This window comes from Pan paniscus, chromosome 13 (genome assembly GCF_029289425.2).
Source record: "Pan paniscus chromosome 13, NHGRI_mPanPan1-v2.0_pri, whole genome shotgun sequence".
Lineage (NCBI taxonomy): Eukaryota > Metazoa > Chordata > Mammalia > Primates > Hominidae > Pan > Pan paniscus.
Genome location: NC_073262.2, coordinates 72,666,707 through 72,688,741, shown reverse-complemented (window position 1 = coordinate 72,688,741; position 22,035 = coordinate 72,666,707). Strand labels below are relative to the sequence as shown.

The 22,035-nt window shown below is 35.8% G+C and overlaps 1 protein-coding gene across 3 annotated transcripts in view; it reads right to left on the bottom strand.

Moving 5' to 3' along the window:
* Positions 1–22,035, bottom strand: part of UBR3 (ubiquitin protein ligase E3 component n-recognin 3) — a 268,208-nt gene that overhangs the window by 67,858 nt on the left and 178,315 nt on the right. For 2 of the 3 annotated variants that reach the window (XM_034954464.3, XM_034954467.3), the window contains exons 27-30: positions 17,709–17,819; positions 11,950–12,162; positions 10,220–10,356; positions 3,811–3,896 (exon numbers count right to left, since the gene is read on the bottom strand). In XM_034954464.3, coding sequence (XP_034810355.2) covers positions 3,811–3,896; positions 10,220–10,356; positions 11,950–12,162; positions 17,709–17,819 — 547 coding nt within the window. The remainder of the gene's footprint in view (positions 1–3,810; positions 3,897–10,219; positions 10,357–11,949; positions 12,163–17,708; positions 17,820–22,035) is intronic. The other variant, XM_034954465.3, reaches the window with a different exon arrangement.

Sequence of the window (22,035 nt, the reverse complement as noted above, 5' to 3'; positions counted from 1 at the left end):
GGCAAGAGTTTGCCTTATCCTCTCTTGACTAACATTTCATTTTTAATCTTTCTATAAAATCATGGAATCCATTTGAGACATGAACTGTGGTTTCTTAGTTAAACGACAGTAATAAGCAGACAAATTCTCAGACCCAAAGACAGGAAAAGACGTTTAGCTACAAATGAAATAATTTTTTATATTATGCTCCAATATTAATAATTTATCAAATGGCATTGCCAGTGGTTTCAACAATTTCTACTTGAGAAATACACTGAGAATATCATGCCAAAAATGTGCTGAAAGCATGTGAACTTCACTAGAATTTATAGAGTGTCATATTTACTTTCAAATCACTTTAATGAAGAAATTAATACAGTAAGCTTAATATTTTTAATAAAAAGTTATGCCTTTAATTTTTACATCTGCTTTTTCCAACATATGTTGCTAACCAAGTTGGTGGTACTTACTGTATATACGAATTTGTAACAAAAACTCTAAACCTCACTTATCTTTCAAAGTCTTGTTCAAATGCCTTGTCCACCAAAAGCTTCACTGATTCCAGCAGATAGATATGATCACAAACCTCTAAATTCCCTAGAAGTTCTAGGAAATTCACTGCTGGAATCAGTGAAGTTTTTGGTGGACATGGCATTGGAACAAGTCTCATCTGCTGAATACAAGTCCAGCAGATGAGAACCAGTCTCTAGAACCAGTATCATGTGCTGAATACATGGTCCTAAATGCCTGATCTTCCCTGGTGGGTAAGGAGGAGGGCTAGAGCTCTGACCCAGGAATCAGCAGCTATGCTATATGTGAGAACTAACGCACATGGCTCATAGCAAGAGCAAGGGGAACCAGCCAGCAAACTGGCAAGGAATAAAGAAGAGCTAACTGGTATCCAGGGCAGAAGGACTCAGGACTTGCAAAAATGTCTGAAAAGATGGCTCAAAACAAAAACAAAAACAAACAAACAAAAAAGGATTCACGGTGAAAGGCTGACAAAAGAAAATAGACAAGATAAATAGGAGAGTTAGCACAGAAGGGCCTGGAAAGATCCCAAGGCAATGTTGTACAGTAGAGTGTCTTTGACTAAACCAACGGCTGAAAGGTCTTAAAAGTTCTGCATCCTTTGGGACACTTAAGGGCAGGAGATATGTCCTATATAACTGAATTTAGAGTCAGAAGAGCTGGGCTCAAGTGCAAGCTCTGACAATTTTCCAGCTGTGTGACTTGGCAAGGCAATCACTCTGAACTTGAGATTCCTTTTCTATGAAAAAGAGATAACACCTATTTCACATGGTCGTTCTAAAGATTAAATAATTTATGTGAAAGAACTTTACAAACTTTAAAACTACAAATGTAGGATATTATATTATTAAAATACCATACTATGCTGCTATGTGAGCTAATTTGAGTAACTTTTTACTATGGAAAATTTCCCAGACACGTATTTTTAGGACTGACCTTTTATTTTGATTGACACTGGTTAACTACTCTCAACTATTTAAAAATGTTTGAAGATGTAGTTGAATGGCATTGTTCCATTTCAATTTTATTTCTCAGTAGAGATTTGGCCATTAATATTTTTTGCTTTCATTGTTGTAGAAAGAACAATCTTCCCTTCTCCCCCTGTGTGTGTGTGTGTGTGTGTGTGTGTGTGTGTGTCCGTAATTATATACCAGGCATTACGCGATCCTCTCTAGACAAAATTTATTAAAAGTTTTCTTGACTAGACAAATTTTCAGTTTCATCAAGAAGTCGTAACAGAACAGTATTTCACAAGTGTGATATTCTTAGAATGAAAAAAGTTCCCTTATCATTTGCTTAATCAGTGAGGCATTTTCTCACTCTCCTCAAAAACATTATGGAAGAAAAAACATTAAAAATTAGATGTTCAAAAAGTAATAAAGAGCAATCAATGGGAAAAGGAAAATATGAATACAATAAGATATTTCCCTAGAAAAAAGATAGAATTTTTTTTAATAATACCACTGAAATTGCACTGGAAGATGAAAAAAATGAGATATTTGCAGTGAGATCCCATGAATCATCATCAATTTAAGTCCTGGTGTACAACTTAAGTTTGAATTTTATTTGAATAAATAACAAATACTAAGTTCATACACTTGTAAGATAGTGGGATTTTGCATATATACAACATATTCTATATATATATGACTTACAGGCTGCTTTTATTAATATTAGGATAAATAAGTAACTGAACAATAATAAATTATACAAAAACTAAAACATATTAACTTACATTTAGGATAAACTTTATCATGACTTTTTCTATATTGGCACAACATAATTTCTTATTTAGTAAAGGGAAAAATAACGAAGCAAAAGTCTGAAAGTATAAATTTAACAATTTAAATTATGAAATTGACTCTGGTAATTAAAGTGATTACCACTAGAATTTTATTACTATTTTCAGGAATCTGGATAAATTCATTATTTACAAGCCTCTAGATAAGTTTAAGTGCCTCAGAGAAAAAAATAAGTAGATTTTTAAAAACAGAAAACCCTTCACTAAAGTAAACACTTTGTAACACAACAGTTTCTGGAATATTATCAGCCAATGCCAAACATCAATTAATAACAAATTAACAAGAAGGAATAATTTATATAACTAAAATGATTATTATATCTATTAATTCAAACAGATTAGAAACTAAAACTCCCATGTATCAACAACTTCCTTTGAAACATACTAGTAAAGCACTGAATAGAAATAGGGTTTAGATGAATGCTTAAAGGGGTCAATTTTTACTAATACTCGGTTAAAAAATAAAAATAATAACCTCCAAAATTTTAAGTTCTAGGAATAAAGTGACAATCCAAAAGAAAATATCAAATTCTACTGCAATTTATAAGACTTTAAAGATAACCAAGTTAAAATTTCACATACGTTTGCTTTTATGTTAGAAATTTTAAAGTGCTTTTGATCATCCCTTTGCTTTGGAATCAATTCAAAATTACATATTTTTTGAAATAACATATATTTTGTTCAAAAAACCAACATGTATTGATAATTTTTAATACTTACTATTTTTTAGTATTTGAGAATATATATTCATTTTTCAAAAGAATATATTATGTGTTTTAAACAAGTTTTATTTCCTACACCAATCACATTAGGTAATATTTCAACTTCAGTGATCTGGGGCCAATAATCAGCTATATGCTGATATTCAATAATATTATTCCTACTATGCACATTAATTCTCTAAACAATGACTAAAAAATGATAGCATCAAAGCCATGCTCATGAAAAATCTACTTTAAATTACAAATTACACTTCTCTCAAATATATCCTTACAAACAAGATTGAAGAATTATGCTCATTTTATAACATAAAGTATATATATAAATAAAAGCAAACGTGCAATTTCAATATATTTTAATATACACATCAAAATATAGCACAAATATCTTAATAGCAATAATATAATAGAAATCTGTGGGCAACATATATTGTCTTTATAAAAATATTTTCTTAATTCAGTGTAAAAATTCTTTAAGAGAATTAAAGTTTAAGAACAATTTTTTATAGCTGAGAATCATACAGTGCTTTAATTTTGAAACAGTATAAACCTCGTCACTTAGCATCACATTTATGTGCTAGGTAATCATAATCTAGAAAGAGCTAAATATTCATATGATTCTTCCAAGTACAAGATTAACCATTTAAAGTATATATCACTATCTAAATAGATCATATATAACATAGACAAAATTTGAAATATACCAAAATGTCACTTTTCCTGTCAATGCTTCCAAAAATGACAGAATTTTTTTTTAATTTAGCAGTATTTAGTACTTACTTAAACAAGACCTTTTGCCAGCTGTGCTTGCACCACCTGAACATAAATTGCCTCCTCGATGAATCAATTCAAGTTCTAAATTGGTTCTGTAAGTAAAACATTATATCTCAGTCATTAAACTGAAGATTCTTTATTAATCTGCTTTATTGACATGTCTGAATCAACCTAAAAAATAAAGTTCTTCAACTTTATTTTTTGCAAAAGCAGTTTTTATGTTGTATCAGTAATAATCATATTTATCTGATATTTAGAAATACAAAGGGAACAATTTATCCATCCTTACTTATATGTTCATATTTACACCTGCAAAAAATTGCACACATCATGGTGTAATTGTTGCAAAGTCCCAACTCTTGGCACATACTAAAAACTAGGCCTTAAGAAAAAAAAAACTGCAACATATTTCATAAACCTGCATATGAATATGAAGAAAGAATTTTTACTCCAACGTCAGCCACTGTGTAGGTGGTTATTGCCATATAAAACACAAAGGCATACCAATTTTTCTATCAGAGAAATGGTTATCATTCATTGGAGGTTAGATGGTATCTGGAAATCAATATTAAGAAACAAAATCACTAATATAGAAATGGCTATGAACAACACATATAATTTAACAGCAGTCTCTCTTACGGACTTCTAAAACTAGTTTCATTAAAATACACTGTGTAACTACTGATATGGCTAACCATCAATATTGTTCATACAGACCTGAAATTGCAAGGTATTTAGCAATTATTAGCTTACAAAATAGCAATATTTAATAAATCAACATTTTAAAAATCAAACTAATGCAGAATCTAAGGATTTACCCAAAAACAGTAACAGTAAAAGAACCAATTAATTATGCCAAAATAAATGACAACTCTGAGAAATAATTTAAATTGTATTTTTCTTCAACAGTATGAATACACTTAGACATACCTTTATTTTCTACAACCAAAACTGACCCTAATATGCATTTGACCCTAATAGTGAGATATTGTCTCCCACTTAAAAAAAAAAAAAAGAAAAAAAACAGTTTCAAGCTTACTCTTTGCAAGTGAATTCATGAAAGACTATTATCCTATTTTATTTAAAACAAAACATTTTGCACTGATTTGGCTGAATTTTGAACATGGACTTTTTTTGAGATTATATTTCCATGTATTTACTTATAAATGCAAATTGTTAAAAAATATTAATATTCCTAAGTCTGTACATTTGCCACCCATTTCTAAAGGAATGCTTTAATCCTCTCTACTCAGGGTGGGAGAAAAAGCAATTTAACACCGATAACGTTCCAGCTCAGAGCTCCATCTGGTTGCTGCTGATAAGGGCATCTGTGTGACAAGGGAATTTTCCACCCTTCAGGCGATTTGCATTGCTCACTGAACTTCTAAAAACCTACCAGCAAGGAAGCAGGGACAAGGATTTCATACTAGTGGACAGAAAGCGAGCGGAGACCAGCATGTGTTCCTTCATCAAGGGAATATAAATGAGATCAATACATTTTGTTTTCACAAATCTTCTGTTGCCTAATCTGTAGAAAAAAATTAATGGCTATATTCTCTTATAAAAACTAAGATTTCCTAGATAGTACTTTTAAGAGAGCTAACCAGAAACACAAACAATACTTACAAATGAATGTCAAAACCAGAATGTCAACATTTCACCATATTTGCAAAAATATTTATTAAAATATAAATATAAGAACAATTCTGTTTTCTCAATCCCCAAATATAACGGATGACAAACATATTACTAAGAATTTCATTGTAAAGAATTCTCGAAAAAAACTAGTAAAATCTAATTAATTATTCCAGATTATGACTGGAAGATCTCCTATGCAATATTCTTTCCAAATTAAAAATCAAAAACTACCTATCCAAAGGATTAATGTGTAATAATATCTAGGATTTTACATTTCTTAAAATTTTTTTTTGAGAGATGAAGTCTTGCTGTGTTGCCCAGGTTGCATTTGAACTCCTGTGCTCAAGCAATCCTCCTGCCTCAGCCTCCCAAGTATCCAGGAATAGGTGCACACCACTGTATCCAGCAATATCTAGGATTTTAAAAATCAATATGGCTCTAAATACCAACTTTTCTTTGTTTCATATATGTCAAAATTGGTCCTTTGAGACATGCTAAAGAACACACAAATGGGTCCATATGTCCCATGTCCGACTGCTGAAAATCACACAGCAATATTATGTTTCTTTCCTCCTCAATGAATGATGCAAAAATAAAGATATGCTGGGAGTGGAAGTTTTCCGAGCTTTTTGCTGTCAAAGAAAAGCAGACTCTTTTCTATATTTTCTAACACAAATACATTCAAATTAGTTTGGAAGAAAAAAAAGAGGCGAAAATCTCTACATTTGAAAGAATGATGAGAAAGACTGTTTAAAGCCTACCCTAGTGGCCACCTAGATGTGCACATTAAAAACCCCTCTAACTATACTCCAGCTTCTTTTTGCATGACCAAAGTATGCTGTCCTCTCAACCCCCCATTCAACACTAACTTCTATTTTAGACCATAATTTGAAAAGCAAATGTGTGTACACACACTACACACCCCACATTCTCAAACACACGTTGGTTTGGTGAAAAGGGCAAAGCTTCTGGAAAGAGATCTAGGTTCAAGGCCTGAGTCTACCACTTAGTAGTTGAGCAAGTTACTCAATTTCTCAGGGGGGAAAAAAAAAAACCAGTATCTTCATCCATACCACAGCCTATATTATACAAGAGGCAATTCAAGTTTTAACTTCTCCAGGAAGCTTTCCTGGGACAAAAAGAAAGACTTACACATATTTTATATTTCAATTTGCTCATCTTCCCTTTAGAAGTTCTACAGTGCTTTCTCTATATGATATTTTTAAAAACAAATTATATTCTGTTATATAGATTGATGTTATATTAGTTCCATCTCTCCAACTAAACTGTAAATTCGTGGAGAACAGGGACTATTTCAAATATAGCTTCTAAATCCCCAGGGTACCTGACAAGATGCTTAAAAAGAAAAAAAATGGGAACTGACAACATCTTTCTTTTGATATGTAACCAATTATAAGATTCTCTTTAGCCCTTGCAGTTTATTTTCTTTCTTTTCCTAACTCTTCCATTCCCTTAAACCCAGTATTGACCCCACCAAGCCCCAAAAAAGGATTGTTTTAGGAAAGAATTTTTTGTTTTTTTAAAAGGATTCATAATTTGGTATTTAGCAAGCGTCCCTTTTATTTTGAACATGATTAGTTTACAAAGTAACTAACCTATGAGGGTACACTCTATTGAGTAACCACCATTTAAAGATGTCGCTCCACCTACATTGCAGTTACTTATGTTTCATTTTCTTTCCATTTTTCTCTATACAAACCACCTGCTACTCACCAGTATCTCTAGACTATATGAAACTTCAGTCCAAAAATCCTTGGAAAAATCAGTTACTGAAATTCATGTCATTCATTGTTTCAAGAACAAAATAATGATTGGTATTGAAAAAAGAAAACTTTCTTCCCCCCAATTTGGTTTCCATTATCTGTATAGATGACTGACATGTGTAATAAAATGAAAATTTTGGAAATATATTAAAACTTGAATGTAATGATTTTGATTAATTTTTAGATCATTTTAAATTTGAATGGATTTTCCAACAGTTTCTTCTCTGATACCCTCAGAAAATTCTCCAAGGCTTCACCATGCAAATAAAATTTAAAACCAAAAGACATGTACTGTCTTACAAAAAAAAAAAAAAGAAAGAAAGAAAAGCTGCAAAACTCACCAGAAACACTTTGTTTCTAAATATCCAAAATTCAAACCCTCTGAAGAGCAAACAAAATTACTTATTCAGCAGGGAGAAATCCAGCTCTAAGAAATGAGGGTTGTATTCCACTCACGTTACTAATACTAAATACAAATAAATGTGCAAGTTCTAATGAATTATACATTTAAAAATCACTACATTTAATTCAAAACTTAATTCAAAGTAAGTTTATTGCTAAATATTTTACTTAAATATTTAAATATTGCTAAATATTTTAATGTTCACCTTTTAGGAATAAATGTTATATGTTATGCATAAAAGGCCTGGTTTCCTGTTTTGAGAAAATTACAACCTATTTAAATACAACATACTTTTTTCCTTCAATATATGTTGTTAATTTCTGAGTCAATTTGTTTATCTTATTTTTTATTTCTTTAGACAGGGTTTTGCTCTGTTGCCCAAGATGAAGCGCAGTCGCTCAATCACAGCTCACTATAGCCTTGACCTCTCATCTCTTGTAGCTCAAGTGATCCTCCCATCTCAGCCTCCCAAGTAGCTGGGACTACAGATGTGTGCCACCAAACCTAGCTAATCTTTTTTTATTTTTCATAGAGATAGGGTTTTACTATGTTGTCCAGGCGGGTCTCAAACTCCTGGTCTCAAGCAATCCTCCTGCCTTGGTCTCTCAAAGTTCTGAGATTATGGTGTGAGCCACCATGCCCAGCCTTTGTTTTCTTTGTAATGACTAAGTAAAACTTAGAGAAGGAATGCTGCCTCGCTGGAAGAGCTTTGCAATATTTTGGGGAATTCCAAGCAAAGGATAATAAAGTTTTAAAGTGTTATATACACTCATTTTCAGAATTATTGTTTTGCTGCTTTAGAATTTATTAAGTTTCAGAAAAGGATGGGGGAAGTATATTTTCTCTGTTTCTCCGTTTACACCTTAGTAAAGCATTCGACATCTGTCCCTGCTTCTCTAAAAAACAGAGAAACCAAAATGTCTTGATCCAGAAGGTCTCCCACTATCACTGCAAGCTTTTTTCTGTAAGTTACTTACAAACTTAAACCAAGAAATAAGGATCTAAAACTTCCACTAAATTATATTTAAATCAAATTGTTTGATTTATCATACTACAGGAAAATTCCAATTACAGATTATTCCCATTCAATAAAGATTTTCTTAAAAGGTCAACTCTAATAAAATTAAAGGCATAAATAAATGAGCAACATAAATGTGTGTAGGTCTGTGATTGTGTATAAATATGTATAACAGAACTGAGTTGATCCATATTCAACCCAATCGTCTACAATGTTATAATCACAATATCATATGGAAGTTCTGTAAAACCCTGGCACCCTGGCAAAGTTAAATTATATTGTTTTGTTTTCACATAAAGTGTCTTTTATTGCAAGAATGTAGTAACTAGTAACTCTCCAGAAACAAAATACTAAACGTTATGTCTTCCCCAAAAACATTCTAGATAAACAAGAGGCTAGGAATATACAGACTATAAAGTTACTTTCCAATCCATTAAATCCTTTTACATCAACCCATGTCCAGTATTTGCATTCTCAGACCAACTAATGTTCCTTATCTTGAGCTCTAATTTGCTTGCTGCAATTATTCTAAATCTGGTTCCATTTCTCCTGGGTTCCAAAGGCTATGTATAGTTCATTTACTCTTTTGTTACCCTCTGTTCCAGGAGTGGGCCAGAGAGAATAGCCATGATTAACTATATACATAATAGAACCTATAAAAGCTAAACATAGGAGAGGAAAAAGGAAGATAGCAACTGAAAAAAACAGTAAACCTTGACTCAAGAGATCCTACTCTGCCACAGACTTGCTGTATTGACCTCAAGTCACATTACCTCTCTAAATCTTACCTATTACAATACTACTTAGATAAAATATAAAGTATGCTTCCAAAGATATTCAAGGATGTACAGAGTCAGTTTTGGCAGAATGCATTTACAAGTTCTTAGTTCTGTCTGTTTCTCCTCTATTTACTGCTTTTATGGTTCTGCATTTTCACTCAAGTTTTCCAAAATTCCTATTTAGAACTACTGCTTCTGTATTGCATACAATTAGACTAATCCTTCCTAATCTGAAAGATGAGAAACATTCACTTCTAACAGCTTTCTTGAGCCCCTTACTCACTACAAATTGAGGTTTAGAACATGCCTGATCCCTTGCTTCCTCTCCCTTATCTGATTTTTCTAAACTCCTGTCTTTTAGGTTATCACTAGATCTTTTCGGTTTCTATTTAAAACAAAGTTCTTCTATTTCTTACTGTTCTTATTTTTCCATAAATCAAAGTGTTTAACATATTACAACGTTTTAGTTCTCAGTATTATCACTTTTTGACAGGTCTCATAGATAATACTCACATGTTCGAGGTACATATCTGCCCCAAAATGTTAGTAACATACTTTCCCCCATATACTATAATGCTTAGTAACATTTATGCAAATATTTCATTAAAATAAAACCTCTTCAGGAAATAAAGCTGCACAGTTATAGTTATCCTAGCAGGCACTAAAACTAGCCATAATTTCAACTGATATTAAAAATATGCATCCTTTAAATAAATAAAACAAATATTTATTAAATAATTAAATCAACTATTAATAATAAGTAAACTAAAAAGTATACACTATATATACCTACCTAGCAACAGAGTACATAAAGAGAAAATCATTGTCTGGTGAGCCCGGGGTCTTGCTATAGTCTCTATATTTCTTCTGAGTGGTATTTTTTATATCTTTCATTACAGATTCCATTTCTTTACTTAAATTTGTTTCTGACTATAAAAAAATGCAAACATAAAGTTTATATTCACTTTCTTTAATAATGGTCTAAAACTAGAATGTTTATTATATGAACATAGTAGGAAATTAAAATTAAAAAGTCAAAACAGAACATTATTATAAATATATTTAGTGTACAAAGTTAAACCAATCAAAAAATACTCTCTAAACAGTGATCTTTTATTCTAATTCTACATTGTGACTGGTAACACTGTAATCCAACTATGAATTAACCACATAAATTATGCTAAGCCAATGAGATGATGGTATTAAAATAATATGTTAGAACAAAGTTTCCATGTCTATAAAAAACCTGACTTTCATTTAAGTTCATTTTTCAAAGAATAATATCAATGTCCCGTAAGTTTAAGCATATTTTAAACACATAAGAATTTGGATTTATAAAATTTTAAAAAGACCACAAATTCTAAAATTAGTCTTCGCTTGAGAAAGGGAATTGCCAGATGAATCTATCTAGGTTTAAAGTATGCATTTCTGTTTCAAAAGTCAAATATTCACAATTTTCACATATTTACTACATAAACCAGACAGAGCTGTCACTTCTCTCAGAGACCGTATCACAAATCTATAATGAAGGTGAAATTTTTTTTTTTATGAAGGTGAAATATTTTAAGAATTTAGACCAAACAAATTCTACTGGATGGGATAAAAGATGAGTTTCCCCCTACAGTAGTCTGACTTGTGATGAACAGTTCAATCAATTACACAATATTTTATCTCTCGAATACACATACACACAGTAAATACATGTGCATGTCTGTGTAAATATATCTTCTTAATCCTAATATACCTAATGGGCATATTTTTAAGTGATTAAATTGTGCTTTATATTGAGATACATACACACACACACACACAGAGTATATATAGCTTGTGTGTTTGTTTTTAAATAATTCAACATCTTTTTTATTTTGAGAGGGAGTCTCACTCTGCTGCCTAGACTGGAGTGGCACGATCCCAGCTCACTGCAACCTCCGGCTCCTGGGTTTAAGCAATTCTCCTGCCTCAGCCTCCCGTGTAGCTGGGATTACATGTGTGTGCCAATGTGCCCGGCCAATTTTTGTATTTTTAGTAGAGATGCGGTTTTGCCATGTTGGTCAGGCTGGTTTCAAACTCCTGAACTTAAGTGATCTGTCTGTCTCAGCGCCACCACGCCTGGCTAATTTTTGTATTTTTAGTAGAGACGGGGTTTTGCCATGTTGGCCAGGCTGGTCTCAAACTCCTGACCTTAAGTTATCTGTCCGCCTCAGCCTCCCAAAGTGCTGGGATTACAGGTGTGAGCCACCGTGCCTGGCCTACTTGAACATCTTAAAAGAGCCTAACTCTATCTAAACCTATAGGGGTTCTTGACCTAGAAGACGTATATTAAAACTCAGAATTTAGCCTAAAGAGAAGTATAGCCTTTGATAATAATTTTTCCTATTACTTTTATTTAAGTATAAATAGAAGAGAACAAAACCTCTAAAAGCAATTTCTACTAAATATGTAAAAGTCCAGAGTAATTTATAAACTGAATTAAAATGAAAGCAGAAAATCAGAGCTGAGTTAACCAGGATATTTATGCCTTACACTGATGCTTACTGGGAAAGCTCCCGGTCGTCCCTGCAGCTCCTCTACTTCCTTTATGAGATCTTGTATGCTTTTGTTGCTAGGACGTTGCCAAGGGTTATTTTCCACATTGCTTCCAGGATAACATGGAAGAACACTGTTAGCAAACTGCCTACAGAGTGGACACGTGAATTCTCCTTTGTCCACCGAGAAGCCCTGAAGAACCTGGTCATTCTAAAAGACGAAATAAACATACAGATGCATGATATACACATTCATAGAAAACAAAAATTATACCACCCATTTTATAGTAAATTAATAAACCATACAAAAAAGACATCTCTAATATATGTCATAAAGAAATAAACAAAATCCTTCATTTAACTGTTAAAGTTCACCAAATCACTTCTTACATCATAGCAATTACATAACACTTGCCCTCACCAATACACTGTTTAAGTATCTTACTCTTCTCTCAGTATGAAACTTTCAAGTGATGGTGCAATTAATCTGAAATGTGGATTTAAGATAAAGAATAATTCAAAAAACAGGCCACATTAAAGTGGGTTGCCCTCCTCTTACCCCATACCCCTGTTTTCATAATCTGTAACTGACTACTGGGAAGATTATCCCAATGCTCATGTTCTTTGATCTAGGATAAATAGCTTTTAAGAGTAAATAAGCCTCAAAAAAAGTGACTTCTAAGGGGTCTAACTGCTAAATACAACTGATTGGACAACTGAGTTAGTGCTCATTTCATTATATCTTGCATCTCAAGTACTTTGACTAAGAGAACTATGAATTCTATTTTTCACTTTTTGACATTAACTTTTTAAGTCCTTAAAAATGTAACAACATATCTTCCTAAATCCAATTCTACAAACATTTACTAAGCTCCTACTATGTGATAAATGCTGTGCAAGGTGATAGCATAAAGAGTTAAGATACATTTTTCCTTCTTAAGGTACTCACGATTTAAAAGCAAAATCAGGCAAATAAATTTAGTGTGATAAATGCCACAACAGAGAAGCCTTCCCAGAGAAGAAGATTTGTGAGCTAAGTTTTAAAAATAGACAAAAAAGTGTGCTAAAAAATTGGGGCAAGGGTCCTGGTCACAGAAGAACATTCTGTGATAAGCTTCTTGACAGCCTTAATTCCAAAGAATGCTAGATACTCTTTTTTGCTGTAACTGAAGCTAGGTTCTCTCCTGAAGCACCCCCAGAAACCCTCTCAACTCACCCTCCTACATCTCTCACATCTCAGCACCCTCTGGTGCTGGCCCGAGATCATTACTCCTGCATTCCCTTGTCTTTGTGGCTCATGTCATTTAGCAATACTATCCTTTTCCTTCCTTTTCACTGCCACCTACTGCCCGCAACCACTGAAGACTTTGGTACCTCGATATGTTTTCCTCATCACTCCAAGTCCTGCATCTTCCTATGCAGTTTCACTACATATGTATACAACCAATCTTATACCTTAGTCCTTCAGCTCCTTAACCTCATCAGCTCCTATAGTTTTGGCCTCCACTCTACTCCAGCATCTGTTACCATAACAACATCCTTGTCCTGTAATAACTCAAAATTACTCGTGATCTGAAAATATTAAATTTAAACATCTTATATTCTGACTACCAACTTCCACCTCCTTTACTCCCTTCTTTTTCTCCCAGTTCATCAGGTTTTTCTTATCCTATCTGCACACCATTGTCTACCACTTCAAAAACTCATGGCAACACTTCCCACTCGCCCTCTATGTGTCCTTTCATCATTCACACCAAACAAAGCCTTCATACTAAATTAATCCAATGTATGCTGTCTCCAATTCTGCACTCAAACTGAGTGTTGTCAGAGAAAAATAAAATGCCTTCTTGCTACAAACTGTTTCCAACCTCAACTTTGTCCTTGAATACTGTCTGGCACTCTTTCTCTACATCCTAGGAAGCACTCTCTCATCCAATCCCAAAGTGGTTTTCCAGGTTTTTTTGTTTTGTTTTGTTTGAGACGGAGCCTTGCTCTATTGCCCAGGCTGGAGTGCAGTGGCGCGATCTCGGCTGACTGCAAACTCCGCCTCCAGGGTTCATGCCATTCTCCTGCCTCAGCCTCCTGAGTAGCTGGGACTACAGGCACCCGCCACAGCGCCCGGCTAATTTTTTTTGTATTTTTAGTAGAGACGGGGTTTCACTGTGTTAGCCAGGATGGTCTCGATCTCCTGACCTCGTGATCCGTCCGCCTCGGCCTCCCAAAGTGCTGGGATTACAGGCATGAGCCACCATGCCCAGCCTTGTTCTCTTTTTTTGTTTGTTTGTTTGTTTGTTTTGAGACGGAGTTTTGCTTTTGTTGCCCAGGCTGGAGTGCAATAGCGCGATCTCAGTTCACTGCAACCTCCACCTCCCGGGTTTAAGCAATTCTCCTGCCTCAGCCTCCTGAGTAGCTGGGATTACAGGCGCTCGCCACCACATCCAGCTAATTTTTGTATTTTTAGTATAGATGGGGTTTTGCCATGTTGGCCAGGCTGGTCTCGAACTCCTGACCTCAGGTGATCCACCCACCTTGGCCTCCCAAAGTGCTGAAATTACAGGCATGAGCCACCGTACCTGGCCCCCAAAGAGGTTTTTCAAACCACCTCCTTATCTGCCAAGTCACTCACCTTCCCCACCCCTGCCCCCTTTACTCTAGGAGCATGAGGTTATACCTCATATCTCAGACAGAAGAGACTCATGGCAACTCCTTCAGCATCCTGCCCTCTCCCATCACAAATATATAATTAATTAACCCCATCAATCCTTCCAGCTACTTTCTTCTTTCTATCACCTTTACTCATCTCTCTCCTAAGTAGTCTCCCATACAACCACTACATGACCTAATGTGTCTAGTGTCTAATGTCTAATGTGAGACTTTGTTATTTCCAATCAAAATCTTTCAGTGTCATCATCCCTATCACGTTGATTCCTTCTTCCCCCCGTGCTCCAGAAGACTGTCCTTCTAAATATATTTCAAATCTATATTCTCCTCTCCATTTTCATAGACATGAGTAAGTCCAAGCCCCCACCACATTTTTTCTTACTTTTCTGCAATTCCCTTTCTACACAACTGTCACAATGACTCTTCTGGACATTTTATATTTCTGCTTCAGAGTCTTTAATGGCTTTCTCTAAGGAATCTACATAAAGTCCAAATTCTTTAAATGGACCAGAAGGCCCCTTACAATGTAAACCTTAACTACTTATCCTGTCTCATCTCTCATCACTCAAGCACCTTACTTCATCAAAATGTTCTGGAACCTGGCAGATGGCCAGGCACGGTGGCTCACGCCTGTAATCCTAGCACTTTGGGAGGCTGAGGCGGATGGATCATGAGGTCAGGAGATCGAGACCATCCTGGCTAACATGGTGAAACCCCGTCTCTGCTAAAAATACAAAAAATTAGCCGGGCGTGGTGGCGGGCGCCTGTAGTCCCAGCCACTCGGGAGGCTGAAGCAGGAGAACAGCGTGAACCCGGGAGGCGGAGCTTGCAGTGAGCTGAGATCGCGCCACTGCACTCCAGCCTGGGCACAGAGTGAGACTCCATCTCGGAGGGAAAAAAAAAAAAGACTCTGTGTATACCTAACATTTAGCATGCGTACTGTAACTGTTTACTTGTTTCTCTTACGTAATACATAGTAAACTCATTGAGGGAAGGAACTGTGCCTTATGTACCATTGTATCCACAATGATTATCATGGTATCTGTAACACTGTAGATACTGAATAAATATTTGCTGAAGGAATAGTTGAATACAGGGATATGAAAAATGCATAATGTGTTTAAGGAACTAGTAATTAGCTTATTAATGTTGAATTGATGGAAGACAACACTAAAGCAATAGGCAAGACCAGATCCTGGAGTACCTGAATGCCATTCAGAGAATAGTGAACTTTATCCTATCAGGAGGAAGACAGCAAGAGATTTTAAGCCAACAACACGTATTGTTGATTTAAATTTTAGAAAGCTCAATGTAGTAAATAAGTTACACCTGGAATAAGGAAATCAGTAAGAAACCAATTCCTATAATCAAGATGAGCGAGGAAGGCATACACAAAAAAGTAGCAGTGGGATTAATGAAGGTAGAATATAGTCAAGTGAGTTTTAGAAGGCAGAATCAATAGAATTTTGGTAAGGGACTGAAAGTGAGAGGTGAGGAATAGGAAGGAAAAAAGAGATATCTACTGCTTCTGAGTTAGGAACATGAGAATATAGAATATAGAAGTTGCTTTTAAGAAGTTGTGCTGCTTGAACTCAGGAGCGTAAGGCTTCAGTAAGCTATGATCGAGCCACTGCACTCCATCCTGGGAAACAGAGTGAGACCCTATCTCAAAAATAAATAAATAAATAAAATAAAAGTTACACTGAAGGAGAAAGAGAAGTCTTCAGCTATAGGAAAATAAGAAAATGTAACATCCAGGGAAGGATTCTGAATGGGAGAGGTTTGAACTCAGCTCCTGATGAGCTGAGAAGGGGCAGAAGAGGCAGAAAAACTGAAAATACAGAAGAAAAAGAAGTTACCTACTGATGAATTAAGGCCCCTGAGGTGTTGGGGAGAAAGGTCTACCAGAGCTCAGGCAGAAAAGTTATTCCTGAACAGAAGAAGGGCTACAGTACTACCTCAAAGAGTAGCAAAGAAAAGACTGGTTGGGATGTTGGACTTATTTATCAGGGAACAGAAAAGCAAGATAGGAATCTAAGGGAATGTGACAACAGACACAGTTTTCTTAATGACAAAGGAAGAGACGGAATCTGTTAAGAGGAAATGAATCTTGGGGAGGCAAAGGTTTGGAATAGCTGCTGAGGAAAACAGGAGAGGGAACTGATCAAAGACAGGTAAATGAATTAATAGGCAGTATTTATAGCCCATAACCCTAGTCTAAGCCACTGTTATAGGAAGCCACAAGTTTGTGATAATAATCATTAACCTAGTTTTATGACTTTTCAAGCTGGGATAGCTGACTGGGTCTAAAATCAAAGGAGGCTGATTAAATGAGATTGACAAGAATAGAATGGGTATAGTACAAGAAAGTGAGGATAGCAAAGAGCTAATACACTAGGAAAAAATTCAAAGGGTTAAAGGACTATAGATCTTGATGTCAGAGGCAAATCACAATAATGAGAGTGAAGACAAGAGAACTTATGTGATAATCATAAGGTGACATGGTAGGATATTAAAGCTTAATATTTCAGAGAGAGTAGCAAAGTCTAAAGTGCAGCCATGAAAGTCAGTTGCTAAAGTGAAAAAAATGTTTCTTTTTTTTTTCTTTTTTTTTTGAGATGGAGTCTCTCTCTGTTGCCCAGGCTGGAGTGCAGTGGTGCAACCTCAGCTCACTGCAACCTCTGCCTCACAGAGTCAAGTGATTCTCCTGCCTCAGCCTCCCAAGTAGCTGGGATTACAGGTGCACACCACCATGCCCGGCTAATTTTTGTATTTTTAGTAGAGACAGGGTTTTGCCAGGTTGGCCAGGTTGGTCTCGAACTCCTGACCTCAAGTGATCTGCCCATCTCGGCCTCCCACAGTGCTGGGATTACAGGCATGAACCACTGCGTCTGGCTAGTTGCTAAAATGCAATTGAAATTAAAAAATGAAAATCCTTGAAGTTGAACAGGTCTGTGTTAAAGTGAGACTGGATAGTTTATACGATGATCAAAATCACCTAAAAAGATGAGCTGGAATTGGGATGTATATACTATAAAAAGATTTAATACCTGGAAAGATACATGCACCTTTAAAAAATTTTTGCAATCAACTTACCCGTAATGATTCCATGTAAGATTTATGACAATCTATATGTAATGTGTGACCACAGGTTTGTACATAAACACCTCCTTCCCAGCCAATTGATACTGCCAAGAGACATGAACTCTTCAAAATAAAAAGAAGACAAATACAATTAATTTTAAAGAAGTACAAACATATTTAAATATTAGTATGTCCACATAAACCTCTGCATGATTTCCTATTTTTATATTAATGTGGAGTTTCTATTCTTGTGATATCAATTAATGCCTGACTAGATAGTCTTAAGGCACTATCTTTAAAATTGGAATACCATGAAGTTGTAGCTCCCAAACTTCTATACTCATAATGAAAGAGAATAAATATTATGAACTAGCCTTTGTCTGCTCCATAAAATATATGCTCTCAATATTACACTATAGTTCAGTATGAACTATACTGTTGCTGAGATAAAGTATGGTACTGAATCTCTCTATGATTTCTGACAGTAACAACTTACTTCTTGAAACGCCTACTTTCCTCTGGTTTAATGCTACTCTCTCTTGGTTTCGTTCCTGCCTCTTTAACTGTTTTTCTCAGCCTTCCTTCTAAGGATTTTTTTTCTTCGCTTACCCCTTCAATGTCTATTCCTCTAATCCTCAAGGTTCTATTCTCAGTGCAACTCTCTTCTCATTAAAACTATTTTTCCTAGTGATTTAAGCAGTAATTTTGACTACCCCACAAGCTTAGATCTCTTGCCTGACTGTTAGATACAAGTACTCATGCCACTCAGAAATCTCCAGTTTAATGTCCCACAGACAATATAAAATCAATGTGCCAAAAACGTAAATTGTTATCTTCTCCATGAATCATCTCCCTCCTCTTGGTTCAATAACTCCACAATCTATTTAGTCACCAAGTCAGAAAGCCAAGAGTCATTCTATATCACACTCTTACCTTCATACCACAATATCAGTTCCCAAATCATATGGATTCTGTCTCCTAAATAATTCATGATTTTGGTCTTTCCTCTTCATTTCCAGTACATAATATTCAAGTCTATATCCCACGGAGTGGGAGAAGTGGTTCTTAAACAGTTTCTTAACTCGTCTCCTTAACTCAAATTTGTTCTCTCCATGATGTAACCTCCATACAGCTTTATAAAGTACAAATCTAGTCACAAGAATAACCCAAAAACATGCCTTAATATTTACAAGGTCTTAATATAATATACAATAAAGAAGGGACCTAGACTATATAAGCAAACTATATATCCTTTCCGAATTTGTTTTTTTTTGTTTTGTTTTTTGAGGGTTTTTTTTTTGAGATTAAGTTTCACTCTTGTTGCCCAGGCTGGAGTGCGATGGCGCGATCTCGGCTCACCGCAACCTCCGCCTCCCGGGTTCAAGTGATTCTCCTGCCTCAGCCTTCCAAGTAGCTGGGATTACAGGCATGCGCCACCACACCCAGCTAATTTTGTATTTTTAGTAGAGACAGGGTTTCTCCATGTTGGTCAGGCTGGTCTCGAACTCCCGACCTCAGGGAGTGATCCACCCGTCTCGGCCTCCCAAAGTGCTGGGATTACAGGCATGAGCCACCGTGCCTGGCTCCAAATTTGTTTTAAAAGTTTCTTTCTTTCATCTTTCCTTTCTCTTTTACATCTTCAACTTCTCTTTCATTGCTAATTCCTCCCTCTAAATCTATAAATAGGCTGAAGACTTATTCTCCTAAAATCTCTTTCTTAGAATTTTCATCAATTGGCCTCTGTCAAATAGCATTTGGGCCTAAACTTTAATTCATTCTCTACAATCTGTAGTAAATAGATGGGTGGGCCAGAGGAATATGAAGGCACAAGATCTAACAGGACTGGCAACATATGATGAGATTTGAGAGCCATCAAACAAGCATGTACTTACATGCTTAAAAAACTGAATCAATCTTTTAATTTTATTTTTATAATGTAAGATGACCAATGATCTTTAAATGACAGTAAACAAAGTTCCGATATTAAATCAAGACTCTTCACGAGTATCTAAAGTTGAAAGTACTGTGTATTACATAGTACAAAATGACTTCCCAGCCAATTTAAAGATGTGAAGCTGCATAAATCAAATACAGCTGGTGAGCAGGCTTCTACTGTTACAAATCAGAAAAACAACAGGAGGCCGGCTCATCTTTGTTTTATGTTTTGGAGCTGCTTGAAATAGAAGCAGATTTTGGTGTTAGATCATTTTAGAATGACTGGTACTCCGTTAATAAACCAGCTGCTCTCTTTGGCACTATACTACAAAAAGGCAATTAATCTGTATTTTTAATAAAAATGGCTAGCTTTTAAAACTGGAAACAATGAGTCATTTGTCTATACAACTTTTAGACGTTTGAGTTTGCCAGTCAAAAAATGCAGGATAACACTTAATAATGTGAGACTAGTATTTTAGGGAGACCTCAAGTATCCACCACTGTGCTAAGTGCCTAACACTGAAATGTCACAACCTCAATAATTACTAAAACCTCATAAAGAAGCTGGAGTTATCCCTTTTTACAAGAGAGGAATGATAACTTTACCAAGATCACTAAGTTATAAGTTGAAACCCAAGTCTGTCTGACTCCACAGCTCAGGTTCCTTCTCTCTGTTGTGTCATATTTCCCATGTGTTACACTTCCAGTTTCTACAGTGAATGCACTGTCTTACATAACTAATATTCTACATGTCAATTCTGTAAAATGCATGCATTTAATCTGAAGACAGTAGAATCTACAGTTTAATCCTATAATCAATATCAGTGCCCACTGATAGTCATTCTTCTGCTCTATACAGTCTGGTCCAGCTACCACTCTGGTACTCTTATGTTTACAGTAATTCAGGAAGAAACCCAGTAAGCATCTACAACACACATAGCATGTGCTAGCCCCTGAATCAACATGAGGCATAGCCCTGGACCTCCGGAGGTATGCAGTCTAGGGAAAATGCCATATATACATAAAACAGGTCTTATAAAAGCATACAAAAGTAATGATGTAGGAATAAAAATCTCACAATCACTAACAGAAACACAACAGAGTATAATCCAACTCAGATTTCAGCTCAGAGACTTTTTATAAAAAAGATTTTTTTTCTAGAAATGAATAATTACTCTGGCTGCAAAAAAAGAGATATGCTACCTTTTTGCTCCCATTTATTAGATCGTCTCTTCCCTCAAAATTATTATGCTCTTAGGTCTAGGTTTATTTTGATTGAATTTTTAAAAAGTTTTCTATTTGGTGTTGGGATTCATCTTTACCTGTTTACTCTAAAGTAATTAAAACCAGGATTATTGATAGTGGCAGGAGACAGACAAATTCCTAGACAGACAGGGCCAGGTCCCTGGTGAAACCCAACCTCCAAACCACAGACAATTTAAAGCCTGAAAACCGAGCTGCAGTTTCAGGTAGAATCCATGACTGGAGTGAGAACTTCCTTGAAAATCAAATGGTGCTTTTATCAGGTCCACACATGGACCATTCAGCATGCACTCCCCCATTCTGAGACCATGAAAACCATGGACTCAGTCACAAGGCAGCTACCCATTTTCAGGCCCCCTCTCACACAGAAAGCTACCCACTTCAGGTCCCCTCTTGTTGTTGAGATCTTTTCTGTCACTTGATAAAATTCTTCTCTGCCTTGCTCACTCTCTGGTGTCCATGTACTTCATTCTTCTTGGTTGTGGGACAAGAACCTACCCACCAAATGGCAGGAGCAAAAAGGGCTGTAACATGCTCCTGGCCGGCTCACAGAGCTGTGGGTAGTGGAAATGAAAAGAGTTGTGACATGCCTCCATTCACTAGACTACAGGAGTGAAGAGCTGTGACCCTTCTGGGGGCCCAGACCTCGGCACTCCCCAAGCAGAAGCTGTGACACCCCCTTGGGGCTCTGTGGTTGTTGGTGTCTCCGAGTTTTCGGGTGCCACTGCATCCCCCTCATTTGAATGCTGGCACCCAGCCACAGAAGCTGCTTGCAGCACACCTGGCCCCACCACAGGAAGAGCTTGGAGCTGCAGTGGTTGCGGGATCCAGGCTGGGGAGCGAGTTGAGCGCAGCCTGCCAGCCAGCCTGGGTAGAGTGAGCCCAGTGGGCCCGAGCGAAGCCCAGGCAGAGGTGCCGCCAGCCACAGAGGTTTCTGCCTAGTGAAGTGGCACCAAAAGAATCCTGTGTCGTTATGACAAAAAAATAAAGTCTAAATAAGGTGGTAGTAAATTTCTGCAAAAGCAGAACTTAGCATTGTTCCCCAATTTTCCTTGAAAATAAAATATTTATTGGCCTCTGATTAATAAAGTAATATATGTATCCTGTAAAAAAAAAATCCAAAGCAGGCCAGGCGTAGTGG